This window comes from Onychomys torridus, chromosome 15, assembly GCF_903995425.1.
Source record: "Onychomys torridus chromosome 15, mOncTor1.1, whole genome shotgun sequence".
Taxonomy (NCBI): Eukaryota; Metazoa; Chordata; class Mammalia; order Rodentia; family Cricetidae; genus Onychomys; species Onychomys torridus.
This window is the reverse complement of record NC_050457.1, coordinates 71220493-71246074: the sequence shown is the minus strand read 5'-3', so window position 1 is coordinate 71246074 and position 25582 is coordinate 71220493. Positions and strand designations below refer to the sequence as shown.

Sequence of the window (25582 nt, the reverse complement as noted above, 5' to 3'; positions counted from 1 at the left end):
ATTCCAGTGAGAGTCTGTGGGTTACCTGTAGCTCTCAGTGTCTTAGGGGCTGGGCAGTCCTTCGCACAGACTTGTGGGAAATGTAGTCTCTCATCATGACGTCAACTAGACAGGCCTGCTGTCTGTGCTTCCGGGTTCATTCTGCATTTTTGTTTCTCCAAACTCTGCATCTTTCTCAAAGTTGGGAGAGTGTGGCTTGTGCTCGGCGTTCGACATGGAGGTTGGTCAAGGGTGCAGCGCAGCCTTGCGGGCCCGAGGGCCGGTGGGTGCGGGGTGGGCAGGTCCGGCTGCAGCGAGCCGAGGTGGGGTGGGTGGGAGGCGGGGAGAAGCTGACTTGGAAGAGTCCCGCTGACACAGACTTGGCCCAAGTGCTGGGGAGGGCTGGGGAGAGGGCGTGGGTATGGTGCCGGGAGTGAATGCTCCATTAGGACCCGGAGGAGGCTGCCTGAGTACTTCAATCTTGTGCTTCGGGACGGCAGAGCTGGCCTCCTAGTGCCAGAGCCGAGTAGGAGGAAGGCTTGGTCGACTGCTTGTGCGAGGTGGTGGTGGGAGCTCACATTCCAGCTTGGCTGGGGAAGCATGCTGTTATTACCTCTGGCATTGCTGTTGTCAGATTTCTCGGGACAGCTAGAGCAAGTGGGGTTTTCTGGTTCCTCCTTGTACTCTACAGCCGCCCGGGGAATCTTCCTTTGAGTTGACAGAAGTTCATAAAGCTGGTAGTTTCCAGGACAGAGAGTTCTGCGGGAGAGTTTGGTGTATGGGATGTTAGTCTCATTATCTTTGGAATAAATTGCTATATTTTAGGATGGCTCACTTTGGATAGAGATCTCTTATGTATACCCGCCTTGACCTGAATCCTCACACTCACACACATATGAGGCCGAAAGATCCTATAAAGGGGACATTCTAGGCTTTGCACGTTCCAACGACCCTACATTGCAGAGTGAAAAATACTAGGAAACATTACCACATCGCACCAGAGACTGCGATGTCAGAACTTTAGACTCCTTTTAGTTGGTGTGAGGGTTGTTAACGGAGTGGGCTTGAATGTCTCTGGGGAGGAGAAATAGTCTTGTACACCCGACAGGCTGTCTATATTGCTCTCTAATAACAAACTTTTCTTCCGTCCTTGCAGTGTCTAGAAATTCTGAAACCAACAACAGAGTTCTGCGTACAGTTATTCTTGGGGAGTAGGGTGTCCAGGTATTTATACAGGGTCAGAAAGATTAAAAGATGAAATTGATCTGTGGTTCACTCAGGGTCCTATGATTTGACTACAGTGGGCAGCTCACCCTGACTATTTTTGTTGTTGTTTCACTGTGTAACAGCCTGGTTGTCCTGGAACTCACAGAGATCCCCCTGCCTCAGCCCCCCCCCCCTCCAGTGCTGAGAGTAAAGGTGTGCACCACTACTGCCCGGCTTCATCCTACTTTTTGTGCTGCTTTATATTTTGCCACACTTGGACAGGTGGGGAGGCACACCCCTTTAATTTCAGCACTTGTGAGGCAGAGGCAGGGGGATCTCTGTGAGTTCCAGGACATCCAAGGTTATACTGAGGAACTTTGTCTAAAAAAAAAAGGACTATTTTGCCACACTTCAGTCAAATTGAGTATTTAGTGCTGGAGACAGACTTATTATATACACAGAAGAGGTTACCTGATCTCATTACCGATGGTTGTGAGCCACCATGTAGTTGCTGGGAATTGAACTCAGGACCTCTGGAAGAGTAGTCGGTGCTCTTAACCTCTGAGCCATCTCTCCAGCCCCAGAAGCATGAGCTTTAAACCACATTGTCATAAATACTAATATTTTCTAACTAATTAAAATAACAGAGACATTTCCTAGTTATTGTTACTAATCTGCAGGAGACTAATAATAATATGCCATTTTACAATGTTTAAGGTGTGAAAAGTACGTTTTCTTGTACCTCAAATCTTGTTTCTTACAATGTAGAGGTGAAACAGCAATATGCTCATTTATACTATAGGTCACACACATACACATTTAATAAACTCACAAACATCACACACACACACACACACACACACACACACACACACATTTAACATGTATCAAACAGACCTGTGATTGAAGGAAAAAGCACCTGTATTCCATGCCATATTCTGCCATCTCTGCACTTGGGAGGTGGAAGCAAGATGTCACTTGTTCAGAGTCATTTGCTGCTTTGTAGCAAATTCAAGGCCAGGTATGCGACACGAGACTGTCAAAAAATTCTTTTTTTAAATAGGAGCACTTGTTCCTCTAGCAGAGGAATTGTTCGGTCCCCAGCACCAGCATGGTGGCTCACAGCTGTCTATACTTGCAGTTCCAGGGGAACCTCCAGCAGCACCAAGTTGTGCACCAACATTCAAGCTGGCAAACACTCATGCAGGAAAAAATGAAAATAAGTAACTTAAAAAAATGAAACATCATGTGCCCTGGACAGTTAGCTCAGGGGCTGAGAATACTTGTGTTTCTGTGCCTATGTATGCATATAATGTATAGTGTATAATTTTTGGTAAGTATAAAATAGTATGATTTTTATGAGGTTTTATCAAATAACCTTGGTGTTATTTGTTCTCATCCTCCCCCTTCTGCATCTGTATTGACCTCCCTCTCCCCAGTTGAAGCTGCCTGCAGTTCCTCCCTTTCCTGCTTCAGGCACCTGTCTCATGCCCCATCCCTTCCTGATCCCTTTTCCCTTTCCTGGTTCTGTGGTTACTCCATGTTGCATCCTCACATCTGGAGACTTTTTTTCAATCATGAAAGCATGTTGGATTTTGTCCAAGGCTTCCCTCTCCATCTATTGAGATGATCATGTGATTTGTGTCTTCAAGTTCATTTATATGATTTATTACATTTACTGACTCATGTATGTTGAAACAACCCTAAATTTCCAGGATAAAAGCAACTTATGCCACCAGGACTGTACGCCCAGTATTGGTTCCACAGACAATGAATTTGGCCCTCCCACCTAAATCATTAATGAAGCAAATGCCCCGCACTCCCGCCCAGTGGCCCGTCTGGTGGTGGCATCTTCTCTCTCTGTTTCTTCTTACTAAATGGCGTCAACTTGACCAAAGCTAACCAGTTGTCTGTCTCTCCTGTTGTCGGTTCCTTTCTTCAAATATTGTGGTTTGAAACATCTTTTTAAAACTGTCCTCTTTTGTTTCTGATTCTGATTGGTTTTCTGTTTTGTTTTATTGTGGTTTTTAGAGAGAGGATCTTGTACAGCCCAGGCTACCTGTGAAGCTCTTCTTACTGCCTCTGCATCCTACGTTGTAGGATTACTGGCTTATGTCCCATTGCTGGCTTCCTCTTCCTTGTTCCCATTTGTAGTGTTTCTGGAGTCCTTTTTCCCCTCTTCAGTTTTAAAAATTTTTTATTACCTATCTATCTATCTATCTATCTATCTATCTATCTATCTATCTATCTATTGTCTGCCTTCACAGTCCTCTTGCTTGAGGAAGGCCTTCATGTTTGCTCAGGCTCCCATTCACAGGCTCCCGTCTGGGATTGGTCCCTTGTACACATTTGGCCATTCAGTGTGTCATTGTAAGCCCCACTGCTTTTCTTTTCCGACTACATTTCACAATTGGTTTGCTGATGTTCTTGCTTATTTTGCAGCCATCTTCTTGATGTGTTGTCCGTGTTCTCCTTCAGGTACCATAGGTGGATTCTTCAGAAATTTTGGGGATGTTCTCTTCTTTTTTAATTCAGTTTTCCTTGTTATGTTTTTGCCTTAATTCTTATTGGATAAGGTTTTACTATGCAGCTATATCTGGCCTTGAATTCTGTGTAGACCAGGGTAGCCTTGGGCTTATAGAGATCTGCTTACCTCTGCCTGCTTGGCACTGAGATTAAAGGTGTACCACTATGCCCATGCCTTATTATTCTCCTTGATGTGTGGAATTTATTATTGACAGTGACCTTTGCTGTGCTAGAATTTCTGGAGCTTCTCAAAGCTATCCCAGGAACATGTGTAAAGCCTTTTGTAATGGGAATTTGCTCCGCCCATGACCTTAGTCTATCCGGCCTGCTAGAGGCGGTCCTGTATCACTGAGTCTGTTTTCCCCATAGAACCCCTTAATTATATATACCATAACAAAGACCGTTACAGCCTTTGGCCTGTGTTTTCATTGGCATTGTACCTACCGTTCAAGTTATAATGCTCTTCCCATTGGCTCTTTGAGAGAGGCGAGTCAGAATTAAAAGTTTTGGTCAGGTCTGAAACAAGACCAAATTGAATGTCTGATCCACTCTTAACATCCTGAGGAAGGTGCCAGAAATTTGGAGGCTATTCTGCAGTTCCAGCCTTGGCAATCTCCATGTAATCAGGGTGTAAGCTGTGTGTAAGCAGGGTGTAAGCAGGGTGTAAGCAGGGTGTAATCAGGGTGTAAACAGGGTGCAAGCAGGTTGTAAACAAGGTGCAAGCGGGTGTAATCAAGGTGTAACAGGGTGCAAGCAGGTTGTAAACAAGGTGCAAGCGGGTGTAATCAAGGTGTAAACAGGGTGCAAGCAGGTTGTAAACAGGGTGCAAGCAGGGTGTAAGCAGGAGGTTGTAAACAGGGTGCAAGCAGGGTGTAAGCAGGGTGTAAGCAAGTACAGAACCATGACTTTTCCTGCCGTCTGCTGCTCTGGGCTAGGAATGGAACCCAGGCTTCACCTGCCCGAGCAAGTGTCTCTCCAACACTTGCTTTCCCCTTTTCTGTTTTGTGTACTGGTCTTCGGTTTGCCGTCGTTGTCTTAAGTGCTGCAAGCAGGGACAGCTGGCGACTTTCTCACAGAGGTTCACCCTGTTCATTTCAGTGCTGGAATTGTTTTCCACTCTGTTGCACGTTCAGCCGTATCTCTATGTTAATTGTCAATGATTGTTGTAAAGGTTTAAAACCTGAATAATTAATATACCACCACATACATTGAGCTCTGTTTCAAGCCTGTGCGCAAACCAGAAAAACTCTCTGTAGTGGTTTGAATGCAAGGGACCCATAGCATGGTGTGCTGGAACACTTGGTCTCCATTGGTGAACAGTGGTGAAGGGTTAAAAGGTGTGGCCTGGTTGGAGGAGGTGTGTCACTGGGGGCAAGCTTGAGGTTTCCCCAGACTCCCATAATCTGCAGTTGGTTTCCCTGCCTTCTGCTGGTTTTTCTTTAGCTGGGGCTGAAATTATCAAGAGCTGTGATTATCAAGAGACTAGCACCACTGACATGAACCCATTACTTTCCTAGGACAATTGCTATTTGATAGCTGGGACTGAGAAATAAGCTGTGATTAAAAATAGACCAGAATCTCCGAGGTACTGGCTCCTGGGAGTATTTCCTCAGTACACTGAGCTATGGTGTTGAGGGGTAGAGACTGACAGCTGCACTTGGTAATGTATGAGTCTCCCACGTGGTACTGATTTTGAAATCATGAAGAGATGATGGAGAGCAGCTGGGGCTTGCAGTGTGAGGGGCCTAGAAAGACTGTTGTTGAAAGTGCCTGCCTCATTTGCAGTGGAGACCCCACGACCGACAGGGTCATGGAAACTGGATGTATGCAAACATGAAGACCAAGACCATCCACTATGATCAAGTCACTTTTGTCCTAGAAATGCAGGCTGATTCAGTTTCTTTGGAGCTTTCTACCTAGGAGTGGAGTAGTCAGATAATTTGGATAGTTATAGCTTTAAGTTTTTGAAGAACATGCACAGTGTTTTTTTACAGGGGCACCGAGCATCAATGCTGTTGTTATCCGTGATCCTAACAGTTTCACTTTGCACATTTCACATGAGAGTAAATTCTGAGACTAGGCTGCAGACAGCTGAGGGAACCTTTGTGACTTTGCATTTCATTGTTCCCATCAGAAAGTCTTTTGACAAGGTGCAGAGAAAGGAAGGTAGAGGCTCTATATATGTTCATAGTACACACACATATGTCCAGTGCAGTCCTGTTCAGGCACAAGGAACAGAATCTTGTCTGTGATAATATAGATAGGATTATTATCTCAGACATGGAAAGACAAGGAGCACATGATCTCAGCCATAGACAGACTCCAAAGAATTTGATGTCACTAAAGTTGAAGATATATGGGTGTTTCCAATGGTCTAGTAACATGGGGAAGAGATGCTCAGGAAGTATTGATCAGTGGGTGCACAATGCAGTTAGGTAGGAGCAGGATGCTTAGGATACTATTGCACAGAATTGTGACAGTATACAGTTCTGGAGGGTTTATTGCAGAAGCCTGGAAGACAGGCTTTTGAACATTTTAAATATAAAAGAAAATTTTTGAATAACATATTTAGAATTATTTAAAGACCATGAAAGGATATATCTAGTATTATCTAACAAAGTATATATCTAATAGTATATAATCATTAATATGCAAATCTCGTTTTTATAAGTTAATATAAACAGTAAGAATGTTACTGCCCTCATACATCATTTTGAACATTATACACTAAGAAAAACAGGGGAACTGAAATGTAGAAAATTTACAAATAAGAGAAAAAAATAAAAGGTTGTGTCATGTGTTGATAACATTAGACCTTTGAAGAGCAGTGCAGATGGGTCATGAGTTCAAAATGTGCTTTTGGAGCACAGCTGATGCACAAATACCTGAAGGAGAAGAGAAAAAAAAATAGAATTACATTTAGTGTATTTAAAATATTCAAAATGCTGTTTTTGCTGTTTCAAAATTCATAAATGTTTAAAATTCTTGCAATTCCATTTTATCTGTGAATTCTTTATTCTGCCCTTGGCTCCTCCTCCTCCTCCTCCTTCTCCTCCTCCTGCTTCTCCTCCTCCTCTGTGGTGCACTTTCCTAGCTTCACCAATGAAGGTAGTGCAGACTCTGAAACCTCAGTCCAGAGCACATCAGGGTCTCTCTTTTCAGGGCATTTCAGTTTCCAGAGAGTATATCCTAAGCGAGAACATATGGAATGTGTGGCATATAATGTAAGCATACCATGCTAGATGCATCTATTTGTGGATGACTACATTTTACATTTTATATTTCACAGAGTTATATTCATGTAAGTTTATGAGCTTAGTCATTCTCTTTTCTTTTAAGTAGAGATAATTCAGGAGATAATATAGCTTCATTTTGAAGACTCCAATTAATATTACATGTCAATGTCAGAAGCATTTCTAACTCTCCTTTCACCTTTGGAAAATTTAGACTTGGGACTGCAAGCTTGTTGACTTTGGTGTAATTGTCCTATTTAATTAATCTATGATGTTCACTTATTTTTACTTCAGGAACTTCTGTCATTCACAGACGTGGCCATTAATTTCTCTGCAGAGGAGTGTGAATGCCTGGAGCCTGCTCAGTGGAATCTTTACAAGGAAGTGATGCTGGAGAATTACAGCAACCTTGTGTTCCTGGGTGAGGATCATGTCCACAGTGAATTATTTATTCATCATCAACATACAACTTCCTCCATTTGTAGAATATCTAATGGGAGCTTGTGCTTTTGATTGATTGTTGTTTGTTTTTTTCTTTTGTTTTTATACTTTTTTTTTCTCTTGGTTTCTTGAGACAGGGTTTCTCTGTGTAGTCCTGACTTGGAAATTGCTCTGTAGATGAGGCTGGCCCCTGCCTTCCAAGAACTGGGATTAAAGTCATGTGCTACCACCACCGCAGCTGATTGATTAGCTTCCTATGCCCATTTTTAAAGGAAAAATTAGGGGAATTGTCAATACAGCTAAGAAACATTTTCCTTTTTCCTTTTGTTTTTTAACAGATTTGTTTTCAAATTGTGCATCCTATAGTGGCAATGTTAGAAGCTCAGTGGTGTGAGGCATGGAGCATGTGTGTTAAAGAAAATGTCCCACCCTCAACTGTAATACTGTTCTTTGTAATGAGATTCGGGATCTGTAGGTTGTTAATTACTCCTAAGCACCCTGTCTTTTATGGAATGTTTAAACACAGAATTTTCCACAATCATTTGCCATCTCTTTCCTTATAAGCACAGAACTGAGGTTCATAGGTTAATTTACAGGAGAAAAAAGCCAAGTGTGGTGATATTGTGTTCCTCAATATATTGTGCAACCTAATAAACTTATCTGGGGTCAGAGAACAGAACAGTCACTAGATAGACATAGAGACCAGAAAATGGTGGCATACACACCTGTCATCTGGGAGGCAGAGATCTCTGTGAGTTCAAAGCCACACTGGAAACAGCCAGGCATGGTGACACATGCCTTTAATCCTAGGAAGTGATGGCAGGAAGCAGAAAGGTATATAAGGCGTGAGGACCAGGAACTAGATCCTGGTTAAGCTTTTAGGCTTTTGAGCAGCAGTTCAGCTGAGATCCATTCTGATGAGGATACAGAGGCTTCCAGTCTGAGGAAACAAGATCAGCTGAGGAATTGGCAAGGTGAGGTTAGCTGTGGCTTGTTCTGTTTCTCTGATCTTTCAGCGTTCACCCCAATACCTGGCTTGGGTTTATTTTTATTAATAAGACCTTTTAAGATTCATGTTACAGCCAAGCATCTTGTTCCTTTTTCTAAACAGGTCTTGTTTTGTCTAAGCCATATCTGGTCACATTTCTGGAGCAAAATACAGAGCCTTGGATTGTGAAGAGAAAAGCACCAGCTGCCAGTCATCCAGGTGTGTAGGAATGAACACAGCAGAGCCCATAAATGACAAGTCAGTTGGTAAAGTTTGTATGGAGAAGTTATATTTTGGTGGAAATCTCTTACTGTCAACGGCATGTCCTGCAGGATGTTTACCATAATATCCAGGAATATAATATATATATATATATATATATATCCTGGATATTCCCTCCAGGAAGCTCTGTATGTGTTTGTAGTGATTGCCAAAGTCCTTTATTTAACTTGATTTTTTGTATCTCTGTATACTCTTAGTCTGTATTCATATTTGCATGTGTCTGGGTGCTTGTGTGTATACAGGCTCACATGTGCTTGGGGAGGATCAAAGTTGATGTTAAGACTCTTCCTTGATGGCTCTTCTGTCTTATTCATTGAGTCAGGCTCTCTGTCAAACTCAGAGCTAGTCTAGACAGTTTGCTCTAGGAATTTCCCAGTCTTCACTTTCCAAGCCTGGAATGACAAGCTGGACACCATGCCCACCCCACATTCACAAAGATTCTGGGTGTCCAGTTTTCATACCTGTGTGGCAGGCATGCTAACCACTGAGCCATCTTCCCAGCCCCAGTCCTTTGTTTTTGCCTGAGAGGGGCTAGGTTATTACAGACTTTGCTTTGCTTTCTATAAATCAGAAAAGGTCTTAACATTTCTAAAAGCCTTAGTAACACAGTAACACCACTGATAGGGAAGCATCTCTAATTTCATGCACATACTCATTAGCCAAACTAGTTTCATCTGAGCTCTCACGTGTGTGCATGTGTGTGCACATGACATGCTCATTTTTGAGGTCAGCTGATAAAATACCAGAGTTGATTTCTTTTCCTTCTACCATGTGGGTTGTGGGGATGGAGCAGAGGTGTTCAGCCTTGGGGTCAATGCTCTTTACCTTCTAAGCCATCTTGTTGGTCCGATAATGTATTTTTATGATGGCTGGGTTTGTTTTTATATTCTTTTCACCATACACTAAATGACAGAAATTTAAAATACCATGCTTATGTAAGTATGTAGTCATAGCTGAAAACTACACATTTAGATAAGTTTTTTTTAGTAGGTCTTTGATACCCTTACAAATTTTTATGGGTCCCAAACTCATTCTCTTTTTTTTCTTATTTTGCAACTCTATCTTGTGCATTTGATTTCTTTATTCTAGATTCCTTTACATTATCTGGTAATATGCTTAGCTGTACCCAGGATACTTTTTCTAGATGACACGGCTAGTAACTGTACTCCTTAGGACAATGTAAAATATGAAGACACCTATGTTCCCAGAAATTGCGCAACTTTAATATTTATTGACATACATGTTTCCCTTAGCTGAACTTATGCCACTTCTAAGTAAACTAGAAAGTTTTTCATAATTTGATTTTTTAAAGTATTTATATTATTGTTGGTAGAATAAGACTTTCTTAAATATTTCATGTATATTGTTTAAAAGTGTTATGCAGCACATCTTTACAAGATTCTATAGGTTTGAAAACTGAAACTGTATGCTCAAAAAACATTGCATTTCTTCCTCCAACTTATCTATGACAACCACCATTAGCTTCCTGTTTGACATGTGTTCCAACCTGACTTTTCATGTAAGACCAAAACTACAATCTTTATATAATGCGCTTATTTCCTTTAGTAAAATGCCCTTTCAGAATACTTTATTTAGGTGTTATTTCAAGTTTGGCTATTTAAGATAAATAGTTTTCCATTACTTGTTTGTTCTACATTGTCTTTATATTCTCAGTTCAGTGGTAGATTAGGTTGTTTACACCAATATTTTCTAAATGATGCTACTGGGAATATAGATGTACAAAGGTCTATAATTTCCCACTTATGTGATACTTATATTGTCAAAATATAGTCAAAACTTTAAAGTATTCATATTACAAATTGAGCAGTATAATTATAAAATATGGTGGTATGCTTTTACTGATATTTCAACCCCTTTTCAATAGGATCAAAACCCCATAAATGTAAAGAATGTGGGAAGGCCTTTGATAGAAATTCAGTCCTTATTCAACACCAGAGAATTCATACTGGAGAGAGACCTTATACATGTGAAGAATGTGGTAAATCTTTTAACTATTCTTTCAGCCTTAAACAGCACCAAAGCATTCATTCAGGAGAGAAACCCTTCAAATGTGAAGCATGTGGCAAAGCTTTTAGCTGTTCTTCGTATCTGGGTAAGCATCAAAGAATCCATACTGGAGAGAAACGCTACAGATGTGAAGAATGTGGTAAACCTTTTACTAATTGTTCAGGCCTTGTTGTTCACCGAAGAGTTCACACGGGAGAGAAACCCTACAAATGTGAAGTATGTGGCAAGGCCTTTAACTCTTCTTCAAACCTTAAACATCATTGGAGACTTCATACTGGAGAGAAGCCCTACAAATGTGAACAATGTGGCAAAGCCTTTAAAAATTGTTCAGGCTTTACTCGGCACTACAGAACTCATATCAGAGAAAATGCAGATTAGTGCAAACACTGTCAAAGCCTTCAATCATTGTTTATTGATCCTTCAACAATAAAGAATTCACAGGAGAGAGAAATTTTAGAAATGAAAGGAATAAGGGAAGACCTCTAATAACAGTTCAACCCTTATTCAATACCCAACATTTCTTTCATACCAGAAAAATCTTGCAGTGGTGAAGAAGATGACTGTGTTGAGCAGTCTATACTTATGCAACATCAAAAATTCACATTTTAGAGAATCCCTATAAATGCAAGTAATGTGGGAAATCCTCATTAACCATGAGTGAATTATAATCAAACTTTATACATGCAAAATGACTTGGGAAGGAGCAGTAAAATATATAAAACTGAGAAAAGCTACTAGTTAAAAAGCACTATGTAAACAGTGTTGCAAGACTTTAGTCATTGTGTAGACCTTAAGAGATATAAGGGAATGATCATAGACAAACTTCATGAATTGTACGTATAGAATTTAACAAAGCATGAAATATTGCTTATAATTTCTAGGGGAATTTTTGTTGTGATAGAAAAACTTATTACCGACTTTGGGGTCATGCAGGTAACTCAAATCTGTGAGGATATCAATATGTTATAAATTCAAATTATAACAAAGATTAATTTTGAAAAAAATATAATGATCACAACTGCTAGATACTTTTATCAGAAGAATATGACTGAATCCTGTGGCTTGAGAGTCTGTTTGTTTTTTCCCAGAGATCATACAGTACATTATTGTAATATGAAGTTTAGTGACTTTTGTAAATAAAAATAAGTGTTTCTTAATGCATTGTTAATGTTGTGTATAGAATTACATTCTGCTACAGATATTAAAATAATATCTACCTTCGTGTGGTATGATGGGTAATCTTGGCTGTCCACTTAACACATCTAGGAAGAGGGAACCTCAATTAAAGAATTGTCTCTGTCAGATTGGCCTGTGAACATGACTGTTACATTTTCTTGAGTACAGCTGATATAGGAGACCCCAGTCCACTGCAGACAAAACCATCTCGAGGCTCTATGGGCCTGGGCTGTGTAAGAAAGATAATTGAAAATGAGATGGGAGTAAGCCAGTAAGTAGCATTCTTCCATGATCTTTGCTCAGGCTCCTACCTTCAGTTCCTGCCTTGGATTTCTTCAATGATGGACTGTAATGTGTAAAATGAGACCCTTTCTTACCCAAGTTGCTTTTTGGTCATGGGGTGGTATATCAAAGTAACAGAGAAACAAACTAGAACATAAGGAATCTAGGTAACATTTTACTTACACACTACTGAGGATTAGTGGGATAGTCTGTTCCCAATGTTAATGTGCTCCAGGTAATTTGTAACATATTATCTTTTTATGTTATATCATTATTCATCCACCTATCAATTATTTTCATATCATGTGTTTTATAGAAATAGTTACATCCTTTTTGACTCTTATATTTTATATTAAATTCTATTAAAGATTTTTATTGTAGAACCTCTTCAGGATAACAGTGCATACACTGGTAGTAGTTATTCATATCAGCTGAACTATGCAATTGTAATATGAACTTTGGCACTAAACTAAGAGAACTTGAGAATAAAAGGGGATTGCTCAAATACAGGATGTGTTAGTTAGGGTTTCTATTGCTGTGAAGAGACATCATGATCCCAGTAATTTTAGAAAGGACAACATTTAATTGTGGTGGCTGACTTACTGTTCAGAGGTTCAGTCCATTATCATGGTACATGGTTGTGTGCAGGCAAGCAGACATAGTACTGGAGAGGTAGCTGAGACTTCTATATCTCTCAGGCAACAGGAAATGGAAGGTCTCACTGGGTGTGGCTTGAGCATATATGAGACCTCAAAGCCTGCCTTCACAGTGACACACTTCCTCCATCAAGGAGTGTCTCCTAATAATGCCAATCCCTTTGGAGGCCATTTTCTTTTAAACTACCACAGAAGGTAATTTTGAAATAGTTCTCATTATCAAACAGTCAACCACACATTCTGAAACACACACATACCCCTGATCTTCACAGAGCTCATTTCTCTGAAATTGAAATGATTGCTTTTCAGTCTTTGATGCTAATTCTAATATTATTGTTAGTTTTGCATCACATAATTTGCATTGTTTATAAAACAATGAAGGTTTATTTTACCAACTATGTGCTTTTAATACTGTCTAATATTTTTTAATCATTTTCAGAAATTGCCTTTAAATTATATCAGAACAAATATACTAGGATACACATTCAGTTATTATTACATCTCATTTTTTAAAACTTATTCCTCCTTTTCATTTTGGTAAGATACATCTTAGTATTTGGTGTTTATTGAGATGCTATGTTGAGGTAAACACAGGGAAAGCTTCATATAGATTATTGTTAGAAACAGAAACAAAATGATCTTCCCTAACAATAAACTTTGCAATAAACTTTATCAATAAACTGATAAAATGGTGTGACGACAACTGTGTTGTCACTTCAGAACAAACACTGAGCTTATGGAGACAATGTTGCCTTTCCTAGGTGTCTTATTCTTTGGTGTTCACTTTAACCTGCAGCTGTATGTGCATCACAGCCATTGTGCTTTATAACCAATACTACGGCTCTCATTTTCTCATCTCCCCTCTCAACTTCATCTCAACGGAAATTACAGTTTCTGATGTGTACTTCCAATTTCTCTAATGCAGGGGTAGTTGTACTTAGGTAGTCATGGCACTCTTCATTGTAAGTGCATATTCCTAATCGACTCAAAGTAACTGCAGTTGTGCATGCTGTAGAATATGGTTTTGGTATATTCGTCAATTTATAATAAATAAAATTAGCAGATCTGGCTGCTCAAACATTTATGATTTTTATGGTAAAGATATTTAGGATCCCTCAGACTACTGTGTTATTGCATTGCAAATTATGAGCTGTCAGTATCCTGTGGTGATATTGAGTGCTTCCCATGTGTATTAGCTATTTGTATGTCCCATTTGGAGAAATAATTCCTGTATAATGTCCAATTTTCTACTGAATTATTTTAGTAACTTTTGGTATGTTGTTTCACAACACTATCATCTGAATTAACCATTGAGTGATTTATTTTGGACTAACATTCACCATTGAATCCTAGAACAGATGGAATGCACATAGTCCTGCTACACATGACATAGATTTTGGCTGTTTCTACCAGGTAATTAATTGTTAGGGGAAAACTCATTAGTGAAGCCTCTCTGGAAGCCCAAAGTGACAGTTTTTCACTCTCCTCTGGTCTTCATTTACTGTTTGCAATCTAGAATCCTACACTGCTGTTATTTTTCTTGGTGATAGTATGTGAAAGAATTCTGCCACCATAGCAGTCTTTTTATGGAGTTAGGCTCAAAGCATTTACATTCTGTGTTTTCAATTTCCATTGTTTTGTTTGTGAGTGGGGTGCCACATATACCAAACTTGTTTCCAACATGGTCTGTACCTAAGGATGACCTCAGCCCTCTGATGTTCCTGTGTCCAGAACCCAAATCTGGGATTCCCAACATGTAAAACCACACTTGCTTTTTTTTTTTTTTTTGGTTTTTCAAGACAGGGTTTGTCTGTATAGCTCTTCTGGAACTCACTTTGGAGACCAGGCTTGCCTCGAACTCACAGAGAAGTGCATAGCTCTGCGTCCCGAGTGCTGGGATTAAAGGCACTCCCAACCACCACCCAGTCCACACTTGCTTTTTTTTTTGCAAGAACTTTAGTTTGAATTTCCAAATACACAGACCATGAATACTTTTTCACATATTCATTATCTGTTGGCAGTTCACATTTTAAGAATTGTCTTTACAGAACATTTGCCCATTTTTTTAAATCCATGATTTGCTTTTTGTTGTGAATTCTTTTGTAGTACTTCATAATATCCTGGATATCAAACTTCTGTCTGATAGAGTTGGCCAAGAATTGTCCCCACTCTGCATCTGTTATTCTCTCTAGTGTTTCCTTTTCTGTGCAGAAGCTTCTCAATTTCATGTAATCCCACTTGTCAATTCCAGTGATCATTTCTTATGTTACTGGAATCTGGTAACCTATCCCTGTAACTTAGAAATTTAAAAATCTTTGATCATTTATTTTTCTCAGCAGGGTCAGAGATGTGGATCTCCTTGTATTCTGCTCTATGTGGAATCTAGGTTTCCCAGCATAGTTTATTAAAAAGGTATTTTGGCGCTGGAGAGATGGCTCAGATATTAAGAGCACTCACAGGCTGCTCTTCAAAAGGTCCTGATTTCAATTCCCAGCAACCACATGGTGGCTCACAACCATGTAGAATGAGATCTGATGCCCTCTTCTGGCCTTCAGGCATGCATGTAGACAGAATACTGTATACATAATAAATAAATAAATCTCTTTTAGGAAGGTATCTTCTTCAATATATATTTTTGTTAGCTTTGTCAAAAACTGGGGTTGCAACCATTGGTTTGTTTCTAGATCACACACTAAGACGTGTGTGTGTGTGTGTGTGTGTGTGTGTGTGTGTGTGTGTGTGTGTTATTTTTGTTTTTCTGAGACAGGGTTTATCTCTGTAGTATTGGCTGTCCTCTATAGTCTAGGCTGGCCTCACAGTCACAGATTTTCTCCCTCTGTCTCCCAAGTGGAGGGATTAAAAGTGTACTCCTCCACTGCTCAGCCCTTGATCTTATATTTTATTCCATTGGGTTACATGTCTGCTTCTGTGATATACCTTGCAGTTTTTGTTACTCTGGCTGTTACTTTTGTGTAATGTAAATTGAGGTTGGACATTGTGTTACTTCCAACAATATTCTATTAGAGATTGCTTTTAGTTATTCAGAGACCTCTGTGCTTCCTTGTGATTTTCTATTTCTATGGTCACTTTCATGGGAGGTTTCCATCACTTCTTACACCCACTTTCTAAACTTCTCAAGTGATTCTTCCATTGCTCTGTTCATCTGGTTTTCTATTTTTGGTACATTTTAGAGATGTCTAAATAACTACTTGTCATGAAGCATTTCTACATTTCTTGACTTAGGGAGTCTCCCATGTTCAACTTTGTCATTTGATCTTTTAACCTTTCTGAGAATTTGGTCAGATCGTCCTTCTTCCTTTGCTGAATATTAAAGACCTCATTCATGGTTTGGTATCTGGTGATTGATCCCTGATACCTTTGAAGATAAGATCCCTCTGATCACTCATATGTTCTTGATGGGTCTTGAGGCTGTTTTTCCACTGGGGTTCCTGTGCAGGATCTTTAACATCTGTGACCCAAACCCTGGTAGAAATGTGATGACCCCTCCCAAATGGCCATGGCAGCTTGCCTGATCATCATTCTTTTCCTCTATGAAGAGAGTGTCCTGGATCAACATCTAGTTCATTTTGTGTTCTCAGGAACATAATTCTGAATCTGCCTTGTTATTTAGGGTATAATTGCTTCTCCGTCCTGAGTTGGGGGTAGTGAGAGAAGTTCAAGACAGATACCCTTGGTTTTCCGAACACTTACTGAGGAGCAATTTCAGGATCAGGGAAAATACTGGAATTGAACATCCTGGATCAAGCCTAATGTAGAGGGAAATTCTGCCAGACAGATGTCACTTGTACACTCAGGGTGCATCATCCTCCATCCTTAAAATGAATTCTCTCAGGGCAGGGCATAGACTGAAAAAAAAAAAAAACCCTTTAAACAACCTGGAATAATTCTGAGTAGGTCGTAGACGGATCTCAACACTTCTAAACAGATGGAAGATGCCCTGAACAGGGCTTAACCTTGTATCCTATCTATTACCTTTCCAGTGCTAAACTCCTTTGGGATAGCACCTTGGTAGAGCAGTGTGATAGAAGTAATTTCCCGAATTACAACCTTAAGTCAGGCTTAGAGCTTCCATTCATCTGGTAAACTCTAGAGGGTTCCCCTCTGGACTCTACTTAAAAAGGAATGCTGGATTGCCTCCATATTCCAGGTTCCCCGCTGGGAATGGCCATCCTTATTAAAAGACTTGATCTCCCGAAATGTGTCTCTGTGCACCTGTATACAGAACCTGGGAAGAATTTATAATATTTAAAATATTCTGTAGCAAGCAAGTTTTACATCTCAACATACAGACTCAAAGTAAGCAGTAAATATAGTAAACATTGCTGTCAAAGGTTCGACTCACATCCAAACATCTCATTTTGAGAACCCGAGATTTTAAATGCCCGACCCTGTGGCTGTCCATGTGCAGACATGGTTTGTTTCTATCCATTCTCTTAGGTAAACAGTGACACTAACCCAGGAACTTTGGCAATTCCCTTCCCAGGCTCCCTGAAACTCGCTCACACGGAATTGTGGGAAATGTAGTCTCGCCCCCGGCGACGTCACAAACAAGGACTCTGGGAAGGGCGCTTCCGCGTTCCTTCTGCGCCTGTGCGTTCTGCTCTCTGGCTGTCTTCTCCAAAGTTGGGCCAGTGCCTCGGGGACCTCTTGGCTCTCTGGTAGCATCTCTGACATGGAGGTTGGTCCTGGATGTAGCAGAACCAGAGGGACGATGCGGGGTGGGCGGGTCGGAGTTGGAGGGAGCGGTCCGGTGTTGGTGGGAGGCGGGAAGAAGCTGAGTGGGAGGTGCTGTGCTGAGCTAGGCTGGGCCATTGCCTCTGGAGAGAGAGGCTGATGGGGATGGTGCAGGGAGCGGCCTTTCCGTTAGCATGCAGCTTCCTTAGTCTGTCCTGCCCTTCTGGGACAGGAGAGCTGTCTCAGAAGCCCAGGAGTGGAGAAAGGTGATAGGTGTAGGGTTGCCCGGGTAGGGTGCACCAGCTGACAGCCTGTCTGGGAGGTGTGGAAGCATGCCATTACTAGAAAACACTGTTTTGATGGCAGCTCTTCTGGCGAAGTTCTTGGCTTATTTGGAGTAAGTGGAATTTCTGGGCCCTCCTGGGCTTATAGCCTGCTAGAACTTTGTCCGAGGACTCTTGGTGTATTGGAAGTGTGATAGTTGTTTCTAAGTGTCTACCTGACATAACCTAGTGTCACTGGGAAGAGATTGTCAATGACCATTTGTCTAGATAAGGTTAGCCTTGGGGATTGCCTTGATTACTTAATTGATGTGGGAAAACCCGTCCCACTGTGAGCCTCACCATTCCCAGAGTTTGGGTCCTAGACTGTATAACAAGGCAGAGATCAAGCTGAGCCGTGGGAAGCGAGTATGCATTCCTTCTTTCTCCATTCTTCTGCTGATGTGACTAGCGCCTTGACATCATGGCCGTGGTAGACTCTAGTCTAGAACTCTGAGCTTTTCCCCCCTTGTTTTTTTTTTTTTTTGTGGGGGTGCGGGGGGTATTTTATCACAGTAACTGGAAATGAGATTAAAAGAGGATGTTAGTTCTTGTCCATTAATTAAAAATCTTTTAAGAATCCCATACATGATTACTGTATTTACATAATTTCTATTTCTTCTTCTCCTGTTCAGTTTCTTCTGTTTCCTTTACTTTCTCTTAAATCCAAGACCTCTTCTTGTTATTTTAAACACACACACACATACACACAAGCGTGCAGGTAAACACAGCCTGACAAGTCCATTTGGTGTTGCTTTTATGTCTTTAGTTCTAATTTCTTAGGATTGCATGAAATATCAGAGATTAATTCCTAGAATAGCTCCATTACCCACTTTGACACTGGACACCCATATGTGGCATCCACATACATCAGGCAAACACTTATACACGTAAAATAAAAAAATGAAGAAAACTTTAAAAAAGATTAAAATAGTTCTTGTCCAGCTTTGGCTATGCTTTCTCATTCATTCTTCTCAGGCATCCTTCCAGTTCTCAGCTTGCTCCTGCTTTTCCTTCTTTACTTGGGTTTCCTTCACACCATCCTGTTCTCAATGACTTCAGTTACTGAGGAAACCAAAATATTGCTTACATTCTGACTGTGTCTTAGCATTTAAGCATAAGTGCTGATTGTCTTCTACTAACAGTGTTCGTTGATACCCAGAGGTATTCATGATCATTCTAGTTAGAGATGAGAAATACAGCTTGTTTCATTCATGGTGCAGTGGGTAACACAACCAAGAACTGCTGAAAACCACCTGAGGACTTGCCTTTGTCTATTAGGGATCTCCACTCAAAGTTGATTCTTTGATTTTTCCATAGAAAAGAATTTCAGGATGAGCTCATATGAAGCAGAGTTGGAGTTTATTAAAAAACAGAGAGTTTGGAAGTCAGGGAAGGAATAAGGCACCTCGGAAAGCGTGTGTGTGTGTGTGTGTGTGTGTGTGTGTGTGTGTGTGTGTGTGTATGTGTGAACTTCTCCAAGGAGTATCTTTGCAGTAGCGATATGCAGCACTTTGCTAGCCCTCAAGTTAGAACTCGAAGTGTTCCTGAGGAACCTCCACTGAGAAGATTCCTCCATGAGATCCAGCTGTGGGTCTGGGCGCGGGAACCTGGATGTTTTGACTTGCTGCATTGTTACCTCCGACTCACAGTTATTGGGTCACAGTCCCATTGCGAGTTTTTGATAGAGAAATGTTTGGGATTCTCTCTCCTCAGCTGGATTTGTGAATGGAAAGAGCTGTGATCCATAGGTTCTTCAGAGTGTCCTTTTGCCACCTTTACATTCACCTCACTGTGAAGACGTTGGAAAAAAAAAAAAAAACAACAATAAAGGCAGAATCCCTTGTGGAGCTGTAACTTGTAAATCTACTGGAATCTTCTCGAATCACTAGTCTTATTTTTGTATTAAAATTTTTGATTGATGTGACTTTGGAGGGAAAAAAATATAACTTGAATGATTTAAGCCAATATTAACAAGAGTAGTACTTACATCACTTATTGACCTCAATTTTCTAAGCAGACTGATTCTAGTGTTTACATCTACAATGTTGACCTTGACATTGCATCAGGACATCACAAAAGTTTAATTGCTGTTACTGATTTTTTTTTTAAAACAAAATTCTGTATGGTCTTGAGTTTAGACCATAATAATCCAGGTAGGTTTCTGTTAATAAATTCCTGCTTGTACATAAGGACAAAGAAATTGTAGCAAACTTAATCAAATACCTTTAATCAAATATAGAAAATTGTCTAAATCTAATATTTTATAATGAAGTCCCACTCAAGATCAAGCATTGTTAAAGTAGTGAAGCCTGGTAAATACATCAGACTTAAAGTTAACTCCATGAAGCTCATTTTCTTTTCTCAAAAATATTTAAGTAATTAACCTATGTATAGGAAACTCTGGCTGAAAAGGGCCACAGCTAAGAAGTGGCTATTCTGGTATCATTTTATCCATGGAAACCCTGATGCCTTTGGCAGTGGTTGTCTTGTTGCTGTGGAAAAGAGCGAGGAGATGGATCACATAAGCACTAGGAAGTAGAAAGTGTATAGGACTGAACATTCTTAAATGAGACAGGTGGTGATTGGAAGTGACTAATGTCTGGTGGACTTGTGGACCACGCTGGGGTCAGTGATGAGAATTTGTAGTCCCCAGTATGCTCTTGCACAGCTCAATTCCACTTCGTCCCACATGGTGTAAACTGGGCTCCATGCTGGGAACACGGGGGATTCAACCTGCTGCAGTCTGTCTCCTAGGACTGGCAGTGCCTGGGAATAGCCCCATATTTCCACCGAGGGTTGAAGGTAAAGGAGTGTTGGATTCTGTCTCATAGGTGGGATTTATGGGTACAAGGAGCTGTGGTCCATGGGGTCTTCAGACCTTTCTCCACATAGTCACCCATTTACCATTACACAGAAAATCTCATATCTAGGAGTTCTTCCCTGCAGCATGTGTCTTTCTAGAGCTTGGGATATATTTCTACAACTTTAGTTTAACCCCTGAGCTCCAAAGTGACCTAATCAGCTTGTACAATAACTTAATTATCTACCTACCCTTTCTAATACTGCATTTTTCCAGGTCAAGAAAAGTTTTAAAAGGAATGGATAAATTTCCAGACACAGATGACATGGCACAGACTAGGACTAGTGATGTCACTTGGTAGAGCGTTTGCCTACCATGCATGACGTTTTGGATTTGATTCCCAGTACTCCATAAAGTGATATTCTTCACAGAACTAGAAAACCAATCATTTAATTTTTTTTTTTTTTTTGAGACAGTTTCACTGTGTGGCTGTCCTGGAACTCATTCTGTAGGCACGCTAGCCTCAAACTCACAGAGATCTGCCTGGCTCTGCCTCCCTAGTGCTGGGATTAAAGGCGTGCACCACTACTACCCAGCTAGAACACTTAATTTTTGACATATACTATCAGAACCATATAATGGGAAAAAGAGAGCATCTTCAATAGCGTATACTACTTCAATACCATGTACTACAATACATATAGTTTTAGGTAGATACTTAGTAGTATGAGTCCTTATAACTTTTTAAGATAACCTTACTGTTATTTTTCCTCTTCACTCCTTCTGTATTATCTCCCTCTCTGATTACAATTCCCCCTTTTGTCCTGTCGTGTTCCTTTTTTTCTTTGATTGATTGTTTTATTTATTTAGAGATGGGGTTTCTCTGTGTAGTCCTGGCTGTCCTGGATCTCACTTTGTAGGCCAGGTTCAACTTAGACTTACAGATATCCACTTGCCTCTGCCTCCCAAGTTCTGGGATTAAAGGCCTGCACCACCAGGTCCGGTTCTGTCACAATTCTTTATATCATGATAATTAAATTGCCTTATCAGAGTGCTATCTGAATCATTGTATTCATCTTCATGTTTTCTCCCACACAGTGTCAGTGATTCAACATGCATGCCCTTTGTGGGTAGATAGTCATGTGTGAAAACTGTACAAGTCGTTATGCATTTAGGGGGTTTGAGGTTCCTTGCTCTTCATTTTGCAGTTCCATTTTCTCTATTCTAATTTTGTCATCTAAGCTGAAAACACCTGTTTGCATACACTCCATGCCTAAACATTTATGAAAAATCTACATTAAAGTATCTATTTCTGTAACCAACAGAATTGTATACTTCCACTTAACATGTGTAAACACGGCCCTCATATTTTCATGCCTTGTCTCTCTTCATTAGTTACTCAGTGGCTATTTCTCTTGTACATAAATAGTTCTTTAAAATGTGTTAATTGACAGGTGTGTTGTTAGCAACATTATGTCATTTATAGCAGAACTTGACATTTTCCCCTAATATTATCTTTCTGATATTTATACTCTTGTCATTAAAATATAATATAAAGCCTACTAAATAAATTGATGAAAGATATTATTTCATGGTGTTATGAACAGTCTATGAAAAGTCATCTTGTTATGCAGCCTATGTTTTCTATGTTCCACAACTAAAACTTCATACTTAGGATAAAACATTATCTTTTTCCGTGTCTACCCAGTTTGTCACAATTGTCTTTAACTTCCTGTTTTCCTAGTTTGGCTACTTCATAATTTTCCTGTGTATACACTCATATAGTTTCTTTGTTTAATGGACTTCTTCCTGTTAGCATAATGCCTTAAAAGTTTCCATTACTATGCACGTTACAACTTTTGGAGCTATTTAAATTTGAATTATGTTCCTTTATTTTTATATCCCATTTTATTGTTTTCTTCCTATTTCAATTGAAGTTTAAGTGATTTCCACATACTGTGCAGTGAATATTTTAGGTGTTGTACATGTTATAGTTTCTTATTTATCCATGGAAATGAGTTATAGTCTCCATGTTAAAGATAAACATGATAAATATGACAATTGTTCCTAAGCTTTTCTTCCTTTGCTTTTACTCACCAGGAAAGAAACCTTATAAATGTAAAGAATGTGGCAAGGCCTTCGCTAAGAACTCAATTCTGACTAATCATCTGAGAATTCACACCGGAGAGAAACCCTACAAGTGTGATAAATGTGCCAAGGCCTTTTCTGTGCCTTCCACACTTATTAACCACCATAATATTCATACTGGAGAGAAACCCTATGGGTGTGAAGTATGTGGCAAAAAGTTTTCTAGTCCTGCAGACTTTAAAAAACACCAAAGAGTTCACACTGGAGAGAAACCTTACAAATGTGAGGTATGTGAAAAACCCTTCAGTAATCTTTCAGCCCTTAGTAGACACAGAGTTGTTCATACTGGAGAGAAATGTTACACCTGTGAAAAATATGGCAAAGCCTATAATAGGAGTTACCACCTTAATCGACACAAGCAGGTACAAACTGGACAGAAATCCCACAAGTGCAAAGAATGTGGCAAAATGTTTTACTATGCTTCGGGCCTTAAAGGACATCAAAGAATTCATTCTGAAGAGAGACCCTATGAGTGTGAGGAATGTGGCAAAACCTTTCCCTGTCCTTTAGATGTTACTCAACATGTGAGAACCCATAAGAGAATGAAGCAGTACACCTGTGAAAGATGTGGCCAGTGCTTTACTGTTCAAACAACATTTTCCAATCTCTGTAAAATTCGTCTTGAGGGAAAACCATCTGAGTGTGAAGAATGTCAAAAGAGCTTTTAAAGGCTCTTAGTAAAACACACAAAGTGCTCAGACAACTACCTGCAAATGTGAAAGATGCGGCCACTGTTTTGTGTGTCATTTACTTGTTGCTCAACCTCACACAGTTCACACCTGAGAGAAACCCTACGTGTGTGCAGAGACCAGAGTTTAGCTGTTCCTGTGTCTCGTGTCTAAGCATTGGAAAGTCCATTCTGATGAGGGAGCCTACAAAAGCAATCAGTTTGGCAAGTTCTCTACCTGTTCCTTGCACCTTAATTATCGCCCCTTCATACTGCAGACACACTCTGCATGTACAAACATGGTACCAAAGCCTTCATACTGCAGACACACTCTGCATGTACAAACATGGTACCAAAGCCTTGAATAATACTCCATCTTCATCCACACCAAAGAACTGACATAGGTGGAGAAACTCTGCAGATGTCCTTGTTAGCATAAGGGTCAACTTCACATATCATTATCTGAGGTACTTTCAGCTAGGTATTCGACTGGATTGGATTAGCCTATAGGCATGTCTTTGGGGATATTTTCTTGTTTGTTAAGTGATGTACAAGAGTCATCAAGGATAAAGAGTGACACCACAGGGCAAGTGTTCAAGGCTATATGAAAGTTCTTGGTGAGCACAAGTATGATGGAACAAGGAAGTAGCAGTCCTCTATGGCAGTGGTTTTCAGTCTTCCTGTACTGTGACCCTTTAGTACAGTTCCACATGTTTAATACAGTTCCATAAACGTTTTTCATTGCTACTGTGTAACTGTAATTTTGCTAGTTATGCTTTGTAATGTAAATGTCTGATCTGCAGATGGTCTCAGGTGACCCCTGTGAAAGGATGGCCCGACCCTACTCTGGCTTCTGCCTTAGCTGCTGCTCTGGCCTCCCTGGATGATGAACTCTAACCTTTAAGCTGAAACAAAGCTCTCTTCCCCTGAGTTGTTTGTGCTCATGGCATTGGCCATGGGAAGAGAAAGCAATGACTGGGGGGGCTTTCACTCTTCTGTCTTCTTCTTCTGTCATCAGAGGGGAGTTGATGTCACACAGCCTGTAGATTTTTTCAACCTTCACTGGCCACTGGAGCATTCCCATTGGAGAAAAGCCCTATTTATGGAAAGAATATGACAAGGTTTTTAAAACTGTGCTTAATTAAACATATTAGAGGAAGACATTATAAGACAGAAAGACATTACATGTTCTGGGATTTGCTGATACTGGAAAGGAACTTTATGAAAGTTACTGGATAGCTATTGAACAGATTCTGATCTCCTACAATGTTTTCAATTTATGTGGAAGAGAAACCCTTCAAATTTTAAGTGTTTAGAGAAATTGTTTATTCTTCGTATATCAGAGAGTTTGTTTTGTTGAGAAACCATTATATAATGACACACCTCCTCCAACAAGGCCACATCTCCTAATCTTTTTTATACAGTCTACCAACTGATAACCAAATGTTCAAATATATATATGAGCCTATGGATTTATCCTTATATATATATTTATTTATTAAATTTTTTTTCATTTTACATACCAACAGCAGTTCCACCTCCATCCCATTCTACCCCATCCACTCCTCATAGTGGGTAAGGCCTCCCATGGTAGTCAACAAAGTCTGGCATACCAAGTTGAAGGAGAGCCTAGCCCCTCCCCATTGTATCAAGGCTGAGCAAGGTATTCCACCACAGGGAATGGGCTCCAGAAAGCCAATTGATGCACCTGGGATAAGTCCTGGTCCTGCTGCCAGGGACCCCACAAACAGATCAAGCCACACAACTGTCACTCACGTTTAGCAAACCTAGTTCGGTCTATGGGTCCATTCTTCTTCAAACCACAACAGTAGTGGACAGTAGCCTTCAACCAGGAGCCAGATTAAACTCTCCTTAAAGCTGCTCATGTACTTTATCACAGCAATTGGAAAAGTTACTAATAAAAATAATAAAAGTGTCCATTCGACATTTGATATGTGTGTGTCATAGAATTTTCTTCCTACCTCCTCTTTAGTTCCCCTTTGTCCCCTTATTACCCTATTCTCTTTCTAAACTGTTTTCTGCTTACACACACACACACACACACACACACACACACACACACACACAGCCATGCACAGTCACAGATGTAGTGTCAATACAGCTTTATGTATAATGAGTATTAATTGTGTAT

General features: G+C 40.1%; 1 protein-coding gene across 1 annotated transcript; it reads left to right on the top strand.

Moving 5' to 3' along the window:
* The first annotated feature begins 101 nt into the window (after positions 1–101).
* On the top strand, positions 102–24913 carry LOC118596406 (zinc finger protein 501-like). Its single transcript, XM_036207280.1, has 5 exons — positions 102–220; positions 7239–7365; positions 8497–8592; positions 10541–11041; positions 22713–24913. Exons 1-5 carry the CDS (start codon positions 215–217, stop codon positions 23429–23431), a joined length of 1449 nt encoding a protein of 482 aa, XP_036063173.1. The 5' UTR covers positions 102–214; the 3' UTR covers positions 23432–24913.
* The last annotated feature ends 669 nt before the right edge of the window (positions 24914–25582 follow it).